This window comes from Malaclemys terrapin, chromosome 14 (genome assembly GCF_027887155.1).
Source record: "Malaclemys terrapin pileata isolate rMalTer1 chromosome 14, rMalTer1.hap1, whole genome shotgun sequence".
Lineage (NCBI taxonomy): Eukaryota > Metazoa > Chordata > Testudines > Emydidae > Malaclemys > Malaclemys terrapin.
The window spans coordinates 7,850,829-7,865,522 of NC_071518.1; the positions used below are offsets into that span (position 1 = coordinate 7,850,829).

Below are 14,694 nucleotides of genomic sequence, written 5' to 3' on the forward strand. Positions count from 1 at the left end.
CCTCGCTCTCCAGTTTGGAGGGAGGCCACTCTGCGTCGTAGGGGGGTGGCAGTCTTCGGGTTCGGGCCGCACTGGCAGGGCAGAGCCGTACGCAGTTTATGGTTTTCGGCCAGCCTGATGGAGGCAAACGCACAATAGTCTGGGGCTCCTGTCCCCACCCTCGGGCGGGGCAGAGCCTGACATAGTCTTTAGCTTGCAGCCCCTAAGCAGGAGTTGACACCAATTAAGCGTCTGGGGCTCCAGTCCATGGGGTGGAGCCTGGCTGGTAGCAGGCTGTAGTCTAAGGGTACATCTACACTACAGGGGGGAGTCGATTTAAGATACGCAAATTCAGCTACGTGAATAGCGTAGCTGAATTCGACGTATCGCAGCCGACTTACCCCGTTGTGAGGACGGCGGCAAAATCGACTTCTGCGGCTTTCTGTCAGCGGCGCTTACTGCCACCTCCGCTGGTGGAGTAAGAGCGCCGATTCGGGGATCGATTGTCGCGTCCCTTTGGGATGCGATAAATCGATCCCCGAGAGGTCGATTTCTACCCGCCGATTCAGGCGGGTAGTATAGACCTAGCCTAAGTCTCCAGGCCCAAGCAGCCAGCAATCTCACTGAGTCAATAAGATCTAGCCCTTTGGGCATTGCAGAGCAGGGTGCAGGCTTTAGTCTGAGCTTGGGGGCTCAGGCAGCCAGCAAACATATACAGTCAATAAGCTCTAGCCCTTGGGGTGGGATAGAGCAGGGAGCAGGCTTAGCCTTGGCTGGTAAGCAAAGGCAGCCAGCAAACATACACAGTCTCAGGGATGAGCACCCACACAGTCTAGGGGCTCCAGAGGGGTTGAGCACCCAATGGGCAGTCTAGGGTGCTGGTGTAACCCACACAACTCCTCTGAGAGAGAGAGAGAGAGAGAGATTGATTGCTCTACAGCCTTAGCTAACAGCCAGTTGGCTTTTCGCTCATGCGGTAGAGAGCTCCCGAGGTCCAGGTTCAATCCTGCCTGCTGACGACTGGGGTCTGTCAGCGTTACACTGGCAGGGGTGGTCAAGGCACACAGGCCTCCTGGCCTAAAGTGGGGAGTTGGCCACCCTGTGGTTGGAGTGGCAGGGGGATGTGCGCCTGCCCAACAATATCACATCCCAGCCCAAGGCCCTAACAATGGCAGTGTGGTCTGCCACTGGGTCGGTGGGGATCCAGCCTCAACACGTCAACCTAGAAGTGATCAGCCCTATAGCCGGCTAGTCCTGGGCTACTTCCTACCTCCCTAGGGTTTGGTACTTCTGGCATCCACTGGCCCTCAGGCTCCTCTGCGTATACTGCCGACAGTAGTCCCAGCAGCCTCCCCCTTCATGTGGTCCAAGCTGGGCATCGGCCTGGCCATCTCGCTGTCTGTGGTGGGCGCAAACTGGGGGATCTACATCACTGGCTCCAGCATCATCGGCGGGGGATTGAAGGCCCCCAGGATTAAAACAAAGAACCTGGTCAGCATCATCTTCTGTGAGGCCGTGGCCATCTACGGGATCATCATGGCGATCGTCATCAGCAACATGGCTGAGCCTTTCAGCGACACCACCCCAGAGACCATCGGTGCCAAGAACTACCACACAGGTTTCTCCATGTTTGGGGCTGGTCTGACCGTGGGCCTCTCCAACCTGTTCTGCGGGGTGTGCATGGACATTGTGGGCAGCGGGGCTGCGCTGGCCGATGCCCAGAACGCAAGCCTCTTTGTCAAGATCCTGATCGTGGAGATCTTCGGCAGCACCATCGGGCTCTTCAGGGTCATAGTCGCCATACTGCAGACATCTAAAGTAAAAATGGGGGACTGAGCCCCTGCCCATTCCGGCCTGGCCCCCTGCGGGCGCGACTGTTTTAATGTTTATTTGTTTTGATGTTTATTTATTTAATGTTTCTATTTCCTGATCGGGGGCGTCGCTTCGCCACGTCAGGAGTGGGAGCCCAGGTGTATAGAACCATCCCTGCTGATCCGCCGCCTGCTGGCCCCAGGGAAGAAATAATCATCTGTGTGTAAATTCGGCTCCCTCTTGTCGGCCCAGCCAGCCGGGGGGTGGGGGGGGAGGAGAGGGGGTTGCTGCCTGAGTGTTCCCGGTGTGTGTACAAATCAATTGACCAGTGTAAGTCAGTGTCACGTGAAATAAACATGGTTCCTGTCCCTGAAAAAAAAAAAAAACCTCCTTGTCTGAGTCTGTCTCCTCCAGGGGCAGGGTGTGGCCAAGCCAGGTTCAACTCCCTGGTGCCGCAGCAGGGCAGAGGCGTCCATCTCCTCCGCTGGCTCCAGCCCAACTGAGCTTCAGAGCCTTCCTTTTATATTTCCTGCCCCGCCCTGGTACTTCCGGCAATGGGGCGTGGTGGGTTTGGCTCCGCCCACAAAGGGGAGTGTAGTGGTCACTCGCTCTCCAGTCCGGAGAGAGGCCACTGTGCGTCAGTACACTGAGCTAGGAAGTATTGCTAACTGGTTTAAAGTTAAAATAAGATTCTGAAATTTTCCATGTTTATCACAGTCTAAACTGCAAATCTGCTGAAGATTCACCTTCGAAGGGTTGAACTACATGCCTGAAGTTTTTACAAGGTGAGGTAGAAAATACGACTTTCAATTACAGTCCCTAAATTAGGGTTAATTTGTAATGAAAGAGGTGCCAGGGCTCAAGCAATTTTAAAAATTTCATAACTGATGTGGCAAGCCCAGAGGTACTGCGGCTATGAACTGCCCAAGCCTAGAGGTGCCAGGTCTCAGTCCTGGCAAGCCCTGGCAGAAATTAATCACTGTCTCTAACCTAACCCTAATTTATATAAAAGCCTAGAGCAAGGGGTCCCCAATGAACCTGATTTTATGAAGAAGATCGTTAACCAAGCAAACAAAAGGCTTTTTTCCCCATGTCTGTTTGGTCTGTAATCAGTGGACTGCCAGTGCTACACTCAACAACCCAGTTGCCTAACAGGATTAGTTTGTTTTTCACTCGGATTCACATATAATGGTTGGTTTAGTCAAATCTCTGTGCTTCTAGTAGTGTCATCCTGATGGACTAGTCAGTGACTGTAGCCATAGATGGAATGGGAGTGTGTTATCTGGTAGACCCTGGTACTAATGGAGAGATTTTGGTTGAGATTTTCAAAACAGTGGTTCTCAATCTTTTCTATACTGTGCCCCTCTTTTCTATATTGGAACCATCCTCAAACCTCCTCCTATCTAGTCAGGACCTGATCAGCCATAACATCAGGGGCTCGTTCACCTGCACATCTACCAATGTGATATATGCCATCATGTGCCAACTATGCCCCTCTGCCATGTACATTGGCCAAACCAGACAGTCTCTACGCAAAAGAATTAATGGACACAAATCTGACATCAGGAATCAGGAATACTCAAAAAACAGTGGGAGAACACTTTAACCTGTCTGGTCATTCAATGACAGACCTGCGGGTGGCTATTTTACAACAGAAAAGCTTCAAAAACAGACTCCAACGAGAAATTGCTGAACTCAAATTGATATGCAAATTAGACACAATCAATTTAGGTTTGAATAAAGATGGGAATGGCTGAGCCATTACAAACATTGAATCTATCTCCCCATGTAAGTACTCTCACACTTCGTATCTACCTGTCTGTACTGGGCTATCTTGATTATCACTTCAAAAGTTTTTTTTCTCTTACTTAATTGGCCTCTCAGAGTTGGTAAGACAACTCCCACCTGTTCATGCTCTCTGTATGTGTGTGTATATATATCTCCTCAATATATGTTCCATTCTATGCATCCGAAGAAGTGGGATGTAGCCCACGAAAGCTTATGCTCAAATAAATTTATTAGTCTCTAAGGTGCCACAAGTACTCCTGTTCCATTTAACAATATGGATTTAACAAAACTTCTCAGGATGAGCATATCAGGTCTTGGGGCTTGGACACAAATTTTCCATTAAAATTAATGGAAGATGTGTCTAAATTTTCCCATCCTGCAATGAAAATTTCAACCTTTTATGTTTATGAACATCATCCTTTGTATATGCTGTATCCCAAATTATTGGTTGTGATGCATTAGTTCATTCATAGGGCATGGTAGAGAAGTTCTCGTGGGTCCAGTGTCATGTTGCTCTGCAAAATTTGAGCAGTATTTCCACTTCTAATGTTGGCACACGGGAGTTTTCAATTTTGCGTTTTCTCAGTTACTTACCAAAAACAAAGACAAAAATTCCACATACACACTGGATGATTTTTTATATTATTCACAGGTGGAATAATTTAATTGTATGTAAATCTGTGGTTAACTTTACTAGTTGGTAGATCTTTTGATAATGAAAGCATCAGCTGCAAACAACAACAAAAATCTTCCTTACAGTTCTGAGTTTTTCCTTCATGTCTGATTATATTTGCTGCATATCACATCTATTGAGCCTACGACAGGAGGTATTGAAATGCAAAACGAAGTGCCATGTATGTCAGAAAAGAGGCAGCTCAGTTCCATTAGATTAGTAGGTGCTATGGTATTACAAATAATAATAAGGTTAGTACCTGTTACAAATAGAAGGTCTGATGGGTCATAGCAATTCTGTCCCAAAATATCCCCCATTGGCCATCCGAGTCAATGGTGTTATGTTTCACAGCATGCAAACAGAGAAGTTAGACAAAAACACTCTTGCTGGAAGGTTGCACTGTAACACTACTTTATTTCTTAGAATAAAAACAGAGAGAGAGAAAGCAGACTGCTCTCTGAAACAGCGAGGCACAACTCACTCTACCTTTCTCTAGGCTGTCTGTGTGAAAAACTGGCTCTGATTGCATGCTTCTCTAGAGAGACCCGACCCCCAAATAATTTAAAGTGATAGCTCTCAGTTTTAACACAAAGAATGAGGAGTACTTGTGGCACCTTAGAGACTAACACATTTATCTGAGCATAAGCTTTCGTGGGCTAAAGCCCACTTCATTCAGATGCATGCAGTGGAAAATACATTAAAAAGATATATATATATATATATATATACACACAGAGAACATGAAAAATGGGTGTTGCCATACCAACTCTAATGAAACTAATTGATTAAGGTGGGCTACAAATGGATACACCACAAATGGATTTACACCAAAGAGAATTTTAACCTATATGTATTATCTGTTGGAGATTGCTAAGATATACATTGGTCTTTCTAAGCATTCAGTGGTTGGCAGCCAGTGGAAGTCTCTTGTAAATAATAAAATGAGGTCTTTCCTACAAGTAAGGAAGCCTGAGTAATTCATATTTATATCTCCCCCTTTCTCTTTTTCATGCCACAATCCAGAAACACACTGTTGGAAAGTTTAAGGGACGGAGTCCATTCAGTCCTGGATGTACATGCTAATTCACGTGGAACATGATTAAAACGTAAAATCCTCACTCTTTTGACATAAGTCAGACCTGTGTACATTGGAAATGAGACTCAGTAACTATCTGTTGGAGAGGAATAGTTCCTACTGCTATATGAGCAACTCCCTCAGGGAGCAAAGAGACTCAGGACAAGTTAAAGCTCTCTAATATGAATATAAAATTTGCCATATTTGATCAGATCACTAGCCCATCTAGTCTGGAAGAATGCTTATTGTACTGGTCAACACTCTCCTCTGTATCAGCCCGTGGACTAGGGTGACCAGAAGTCCCGATTTTATAGGGACTGTCCTGATTTTGGGGTCTTTTTCTTATATAGGCTCCTATTACCCCCACCCCCTGTCCCAATTTTTCACACTTGCTGTCTGGTCACCCTACCGTGGACCAGGCTGTGTTATACGACAAACACAATCCCTCCCTGAGCTCCCCAGTTGTGGGTATTGTGGCTTTGCACCAAGACCTGCTCTGGCCAGCTGCTAGATCTCGAAATGGCACATGGCTAGGGAAGCTGTGATACCCCTCCTGAGCTTTAGCGCAGGGATGCAAATCTTCATCATATGTAGTGCAAGTAGAAGAACAGTCTGAGCTAGCAGTGATACCCAGAGGCTTGTGCTCCTTCTCAAAGCCTCCTGTGTTAAATCTTTGATATATTAAAGTGCGTCTGTAACGCTGGCATGGCTCTTGAGAAACAGACTGCCAGCCTCTGACTCTTTTTCCTGACTTACGGAAATTTAGATTAATAAAAAGATCTTTTTAACATAGTAAACTGAGGTCAAGAACCACAGACAGATGGCCATTTCCTCACAAGCCAGCCTATTGCCCATTTGATGGTGCAGGCAAGAGAAACATTCAGATGGAAACCTGTATATTAATCTCAGCGATGGAGAGGTATTATCTGAACTATTGCCCACATCTACATGCTGGTCCCCACATAATACACATACAAATGTCTTTGTACCACAGTTTGACATCTTCCCTGGAATTAATGACTTTGGATGAGGGTACTCCTTGGAAAAACCGTTAACCACTAGCTAATGAGTATTTCCAGGGCTGCAGCCTCAGGGACAGGGGCAGCATTTTCTCAAGGTAGCATTTTTAGGAATGACTTAAGAAGCCTAATGGTTGAGCTGTCCCTAGGTAGCTAAAAAGGTGAAGGAAGAAGAGATGATCTCCATTCATCTCTTCCTCCTAGTAGAAGGAAGTAGGAAGACAGGCACTTCCTCTGGCATTCATAAGACTGGCTATCTTGTGCTATATCAAGAAGTGCTATGGAGGTTCAAAGGAAATTGGATGTGATAACAAGGATCCTGTTAAATGAGTTGTGTATAGTGTCTAAAAGGGCTGAAATAGTAATGGGTCAAGGAACAATTACTCAGACTTGGAAGGTTTTGTTTGTTTGTTTTTTGTTACAAATGGAATCCCTTTTTTTGCACCTCCCCCCCCCCCAACTCACTCAATTTCATTACTTTTAACAAATCCTCTTATGCGTTTTATTTTTAAAGACAGAGACCATTTCTATAGAAATATGGGTCCAATCTGTGCTATAGTTGCCTTTGAAAGCTGAGGTTTGAAATTAGCCATTTACATTTTCAAAGAGAAGTTTTTAATTAGCCTTTTTTTTTTCAAATTATGCAGAAAGTGAAATCTGAGGGGCAACGAATTGCCTGAAATGAGGCAATGAAAAGTTCCACCACAGATTTTTCAGAAAAATATTTGCTCATGTCTCTAAAATACAATGAGTTTTCTTCCTCTGATTCTTCATGGTTTCCCCATAAATGATAATGAATTTTACTTGTTTTTATTTTTAAATACTTGGCTCTTTGTTTAGCTGCTGTTGTTTTTTTAATGAGAGGGAAACCATTTTCTACTACACTTTGCCTTTTCTCCGCCCCCAGTTCAGAATCAAAAACATAATTTGATTCAGACAGGTATACAATCTTGATACTGATACAGACACACACAAAATCAGCTGTCATGAATTAAACCCTATTTTTCCCTAACCCCAAATAAACAGCCTGCATTTGATTGTAATAACACACTTGTCATTTCATTGATGGCATGTTAGAGTTTTTCTTTTGAACAGTTTTATTGGAATTCTTTGGACTAAATATGCTGTGGCTTTTTGATAGCTTCATTAAAGAGCAGAAACCAATAATGAAACCAAAAGGATGTGAAGGACTCCAAAGAATTTGTAGTACAAAGCATAGAAATATCTTACATGGTTTTCAGTTTGGAAGCTATTCCAGCTTCAGATGCCCCTTGAAATTTATCATGTTGTAGTAACTTGGGGCCAAAGTTTGAAGTACTCACTGAAGCAAGAAACCCATTAACTTTATTTGGAGTTTGCCTAATAAAGACTGAGGGGCATGGATCAGGTTCTACTGTCATTTACACCAGTGCGAATCTGGAGTAACCCCAAGGAATTGCTTAGCATTATACCAGATTTACAGTGAGGTAAGTAAGATCTGAAAAGACTACGAACCTCAGAATGTGGCTCCTGATTATTATATGTCACGGAGTGTGGGGGGCACAAGGCCCTGCACCCCCAGCTTCCTGCGATTCACCATGACTCTCAGCCAACCAGTAAAGCAGAAGGTTTATTTAGATGACAGGAACACAGTCCAAGACAGGTCTTGCAGGCACAGACAACAGGACCCCCCCAGTTAGGTCCATATTGGGGTCCCAGGGGCACCACAGCCCCACTGGGGGTGTCAGAGCCCCATCTGGGCTCCCCTCCATTACACCAGCCAGCTCCTGAAACTCTCACTCTCTCCAGCGTTTCCTCCCCCAGCCTTTGTTCAGTTTTCCGGGCAAAGGTGTCACCTGACCTCCAACCCATTCCTGGGTTCTCACGTTACATGCTCAGGTATCCTCCCTCAAGGCCAGTCTTCCATCCCCCAATGCAGACCGTCTTAGCCAAACTCCCCACTCAGCATTCAAAGACCACATTAAGAATAGTCCCAGTTCGTCACATTATGTAACAACAATATGTCTCCAGAAAAGTCTTATTACAACTAATCACAGTTTATATTTAAAACGGTCTATTCTGATGCTAATTTATAGTTGCTTTTATGAAGTGTGAGATTTTGCTTCTTTCTCTTTAAGTCTCAGAGTAGAGGATGTCCAAACTGCAGGCTGATCGGTAAATGTGGCCAACAGAATCTTAAACTACAGCTTGTGACTTCCATCTCCTGGTAAATGTGGAGTAAGGTCAAAGCTCAGGTTTTCTGGCCTCATCCTGAATCTAATGAAATCAAAAGCAAAACTCCCATTGACTTGTATGGGAACAAAATCAGGTCTTTAATTACTAGTGAAGTTGTACAGGAAGCAGTTTACTTTCATCCGTCAAGGAAGATACCAATACCAGAAATGCTTATGCACAGGGCCGGCTCCAGGCACCAGCTTAACAAGCAGGTGCTTGGGGCGGCCAAGGGAGAGCGGCGGCACCTGCGGCAATTTGGGGGCGGCAGGTGCCTCACTCCCTCTAGGAGCGAAGGACCTGCCGCTGAACTGCCGCCGCCGATCACGGCTTTTTTTTTTTTTTTGCTTGGGGCGGCAGAAATGCTGGAGCCGGCCCTGCTTATGCTTTTCAAACTATAACGAGGTGTCCTTGTGGCGCCTTAGAAACTAACAAATTTATTTGGGCATAAGCTTTCATGGGCTAAAACCCACTCCATCAGATGCATGGAATGGAAAATACAGTAGGCAGACTATATATACACAGTACATGAAAAGATGGGAGTTGCCTTACCAAGTGGGGGGTCAGTTCTAATGAGACAATTCAATTAAAGTGGAAGTGAGCTCTTATCAACAGGAGGAAAAATCACTTTTGTAGTGGTAATCAGGGTGGCCCATTTCAAACAGTTGACAAGAGTGCGTGAGTAACAGTAGGGGGAAATTAGCATGGGGAAATTAGTTGTTAGTTTTTGTAGTGACCCATCCACTCCCAGTCTTTAGACAGGCCTAATTTGATGGTGTCCAGTTTGCAAATTAATTAATTTACTCCCATTAATGTCAAAATAGCATCAGACTTGCCCATGGGATGGAATCTCCATTTTCTGAACAACGCTACTGATAAGTCATAGTGGGAGTCATGCCCAACCTTCTCTGTCATGGTACAGAGCTTTTGAGGTTATGATCAGTGGAAGTGAAAAGGGAAAGAAATTGAGGAGGACCTAAACATAAAAAAACACACTTTCTAATCAGTTGGTTACCTTCCAAAGACCTGTGCCTGGTATTTGATAGCCTAAATTTACATTAGAATCAACCCACTTTACTTTCCCTTTCACATTTTACTGTGTTGGACTGTAGCCCACTCTTATGGCTCATCTGACAGGATGTGAATTATCTCTATGCAGGCTTGACATAACCTTGTGCAATGTGACGTAATGTTCCAGAAAGGCTGAATTAAAAAAGAAACTATACTTATTAACAGGAAAGGAAACAGCCCCCGTTGACAACTGGTGGCTGGAAATCAAGGGGCACTTTCTCAGAAAAATCGTTTAGGACTATATAAATTACTATTATTTATTCAGGGGGAAGAAATACCGAATGAACCTATAACTAGAATCAGCTGGCTAAGTAAACTACAAGGGACAGGTATTTGTGTATCACTGCCAGGTAGATTCAGGCAGCAAGGGCTCAAACCCGCTCCCAATGGCATCAATCAAACTCCCATTGACTTTGATGGGAGCTGAAGCAGAACCTAGATTGGCATGTTTCATTAGTTTCCCCTCTGCAACAATGGAAGCTGCCAGAATACAAGCATTACCCCAATTTCTACATTCATGTCCCGCTCATTTTTCAGATTGCCTGTGCATGCAGCGTACTTGCACAAAGCTTCCATTCTGTCACCTCACACTAATAATACTCAGTCATCCCTCCCTCTCTGAGCTATTACGGTCAGACCTGCATTCCAAAGGCATGATTCGAAACCATATCCCTTTAAATTCCAGCAAATTGGAGGTCTGAAATCTTCACCGTGTGAGTGTGCGTGCTCACTTGTGAACTTTTTACCTTTGACCCAGCAGCAGCGCAGCACACGTTACCCATTCTCCACCTCGCTGCTGCTGGTTCACAACAGGTGGAAATAAAACACTGTGAAAGTAACAGTGCTACACGGTGACTGGCTCCTTCAAGGGGAGTTGGGCCCAGCCCCACCTGCTAATAATAAGGTGCCTGCACACTGAGGATGTGGAGTTAAGGCTGAGGTGATAGTCTGAAGAACAGCCAGTCCTTTAAAAGGCAGGTGAGCTGAAGAACAGTAGAGAACAGGTAGGTTCCCACAGGAGTCCCTACTTCAGGGTAAAGAACCCAGCTGCTAGGTAATTCTGAGGCAGATAGCCCAGGGAGTGTGAACTGTGGAGACTTCCAGGGTCAGGGAACTGGCTGAGAGAGGCAGTACTGCCAACCACTAGGGACCAAAAACGATAAGTCCGAGCTCAAAAAAAAGTCATGAGATTGGCCCCACAAATCACGAGATTTTACAAACATCAGCAAACCATATTTTTTAGTCCGTCTTTTGACATTTTAATGCCTCTCTACCCTCTGGCTACATGCATGTAGGAAAGGACTGAACATTGCAGAGCATACCACTTGGGGAAAATTCAGAACTGGGTGGGGAGGTGTTGGGGTCATCTTGCCAGGTGCAACCAACGTTGGTGGATTCCAGAGCGTGGCTGGGGTGTAACAAGCAGGCTGATGGAGTCAGAGCTGCTTAGCACACAGACACTCAGTGCATGCATGTCCACTGGTTGGCTGCATCCAGGTTGTGAGCCACAGCAGCAGAGCATTTGAAGCACTCAAGGCTACAGGGCAGGTAGTGACACAACCCCTCACTGATATGGGTTGCGCCCCAGCATGTGACACCAGGTTGAACCTATTTAGTGGCTAACTTGAGAACTTCAGTCATAAAAATTCAAGTAATAAAACAATAAATATCTTTAGAATTATACATCTGAGATCTGAGGCTTCATTCGCTACATCTCAGTCTTGGTCTGTGGCTTCAATCTTTAGGCCCTTTAAACTAACACTGTATTGATTCATAAATTAAAATGAAAGGTAAAAGGGAGAGCACAAGAGTTATCTCACTATTCCCCATCTTGGCCTACTGCTTGCCTTCCGAAATCATGCTTGAAGTACATACATGTAGGTTTTTTATGGATGGTCACATGTTGGTCAATTGCTTAGCTAAGATCTTAGGTACCAGTTTAATTTATTTTTTCCCCTTTCCAATTTCAATTTTGTTGCTGTGAAAATCAGAGTCTAACTACAGTGACTACAGCCAGACATATGGGGGTAAGCAATGTCAGGCTTCCCATACATCTCTGCCAATGTCTCCCTGTCCTGACCGCAAACACCCCCTGCCATTTCAGCCCTTTGTGAAGACTGAAAAATGAACTGATACTGAATTCTGTGATACAGACAAATATCCAGTATATGGGGCTACTTGAAGATCATCATATTTGTTTTGCAAACTTACTATATCACGTAAAGTGCTGGTCTAAATCTAGGAAAGATGAATAGAATGAGAATACATTTTCTGAGTTAAAGCATTGCAGGTAACACATTGTAGCACACTAATGACAAGTTTAAATCACATCCAAATTTTAATGAGTTTTATTACAATTTAAACTGGAGGGGTCAAATCTCAGGTCCTTATTCAGTTTTAATTCTACCCTATTCCCACTGAAGTAGCAACACTGACAGTCCTGCTCTCAGACATATCAGTGTGAATCTGGAGTGACTCCACTGGCTTCAGAATCTGGCTCTTATCTTTTGTCAACTCTCTGACAAATGTGCTTGAAATTCAAGGGCCCAAGTCTTTCCCCTCACATAATCATGTGATCCTTAATCTAACAGAATGCTGGGTTTTATGGAAAAACTGAACCTTCCAGTACATGCAGAGGAAATTCCAGAGCAAACTCATTGACAGACATGCCTTGGAAGTTAGCTAGTTACTTTGGCAAAGACTCAGAATTTTTTTCTTTTTCTTTTTCTTCTTCATTTCCCCCCCCTTGTTCTTCCCAACCAAAGCCAAAAATGGAACCAACCAAACAAAAAAACCCACCCAAAAAACACACAAATTCTTAGGAGCATAGGATGCTGAAGACCAAAACAGAGCAAACTTGGCACTTCTGGTTGCAGCCCTCTTGCGGGTATTTGTTGTGTATGAACAGCGCGAAGGAAAGAATGCTATTTATGTCATAGAAATTGGGCAGTATGAAAAACCTACAGAATCATTGGGCAGGCTCTTTTGTGTTTAGTATGTGAAAATGGATATGCTTTTTTAGAAGATATTAGTTAAACAGTTAGTAAAATGTTGCAATCTTACTGATAAGCCCGATGTAGTTCATTAATATTCTAAGCCCTCATCGAAGCAAGCTACGACAGCTGTATCACATGTTACAGAGACGTTAGGGATCTACTTGAACAATGTGGGGGGAAATTCCTGTAAATCCTGTAGCCAAATGGCTCTAATCTGGTGAGAAGCTGATTTAGTGGCGGAATGACTGAAGTGCTGTTGGCATTCTGAACCCCAATCAGTGCCAAGTCCTGGAAAAATGTGTATGAGCTCCACAGTCCATAAATGCTTAGTGCCCTCATGGAACTACATAAAGAGTAGATCTTAGATAGATCTTTAAGGGCCTGATCCGAAATCAATGGGAGTCTTTCAACTGATTTCACCTGGGCTCTGGATCAGGCCTCACTTGCATTACAGGCATTAGGGGATTATGCCTAGCAACCCCACTGTAATATATGTCAGCATTGTCATCCAAATTGTGCAGAGAGGCGAAGTACCTGCCCAGGGTCACACAATGAGTCGGTGGCAGACTTGGAAAGAGAAGTCATATCTCTTGACTTCCAGACGTGTGCGTCAGCTCAAACGTTATCTACTCTCCCCTTCTTGGGGGGTTGGTAGAATGTTACAGATAAATATTTGTGTAAATTAACTCAGTTTTGATCATAGTTCTTGAAATCCAATGATAATCGGAGAAGAAAAGTGAGAGATGTACCATCATTCATTAAAAATGTAACACACACACACACACACACACACACACAAGCCTCCCAGCAAGTTCAAGACCATACAAATGTTGCATAGCCTTTCAGTTTCACTACCCCACACTTGGGCATGGGGGGTAATGACACTGGTAGACCTACATACCCTCAAAGCCACCATGGTGGCCAGATCTCAGATAAATCTTCACCAGCCTCTGTGTATTGGTGGTTTTCAGCATCTGAGCCTAGAGTCCATGATGGCAGCCAGAAAATACTGGCCATTTGAAAGTGGCATTGTCTCACCCACAGGAGATGAATCATGGGATGGTAAGAGAGGAATAATGGGAATTGTTGAACAAAAGTCCCAGAATTCCAGTTGCTTCCAGTGACTTCCACTATGTATCCCACAGTGAGACAAGTCCTAGAAGACATGGAGTGAAGCAAAACACATGGGATGCCCATGCAGAATGCCTCACGTTTAGTGCGCACAAAGCCCCTGCCTTGTAGATGCACTGATTTGTACTGATGCAGAAAACTGTTGATTGTGTGTATGCAATTATTGCAGACTAATATGCACCAGTCAAGGATGCAAAATCTCAGTGCGAATTAACCCCCCTATGTAGACAAGGCCTTATTTCCATAGGCGCTCCTGCATTGACTGTGTGAGCACCAGGCTAGCTCAAATAATGTTCCCCAAAGTAGGTGTTTTTGACTTCCTGTTTAAAAGCAGCAACTTTTGATGAAATCTGGATGATTTTTAACTCACTCTCCTCTCTTCACCCCACCGTTCAGGTTGACCATGAGGGCAAAGAGTTGCCTCATCTTATCCCCAGATTTAGCTGCTTGGGATGTTTGAGATCACATTGTTGTAGATGGGATCCCTAAGATCTTGGCCTCTGACTTCTAGCAACAAAGTTCCATAGGAACAAGGGAGGGGAGCCAAACATTGGAGAGACGCACAAAACACATTTTTTCCAGTCTTCTCGCTCCCAGGCTGATCCTGGTTTGTGGCTTTTCTGAGTCATCCTGTAAATACTGGTCTCCTCAGCAAACCGAAAGAAAGAAAGAGAACACATTTGTTATTGCACAGGATCTTCCTGGCCAGATCTGACCTGAAAACACTGGTCACCAATGAACCATCAAAGGCCTTTCACATATCTAGCAGCTGCAGGGAGGATTACTGTAAGCACTTCTATCACTTTGACACCTCAGCGGTGGACAACGCCAATTGTACACTGTCGCGGGCTCTGTTGCAGGGACCACCTTCAATGCTTTGGCTCAGAAGAGCAGCCTTTTTCCAATTCATTGACACAGGGGGATATATATCTAAAAACT

At 44.5% G+C, this 14,694-nt stretch overlaps 1 protein-coding gene across 1 annotated transcript; it reads left to right on the forward strand.

Annotated features, from left to right (window-relative positions):
- Positions 1–1,333: 1,333 nt before the first annotated feature.
- LOC128848811 (V-type proton ATPase 21 kDa proteolipid subunit c''-like) lies at positions 1,334–1,851 on the forward strand. Its single transcript, XM_054048989.1, has one exon. The coding sequence runs from the start codon at positions 1,339–1,341 to the stop codon at positions 1,813–1,815; it is 477 nt and encodes a 158-aa protein (XP_053904964.1). The 5' UTR covers positions 1,334–1,338; the 3' UTR covers positions 1,816–1,851.
- The last annotated feature ends 12,843 nt before the right edge of the window (positions 1,852–14,694 follow it).

Excerpts from the sequence above, each read along its gene's own strand:
- LOC128848811 (XM_054048989.1), top strand. The coding sequence starts at position 1,339 with ATGTGGTCCAAGCTGGGCATCGGCCTGGCCATCTCGCTGTCTGTGGTG.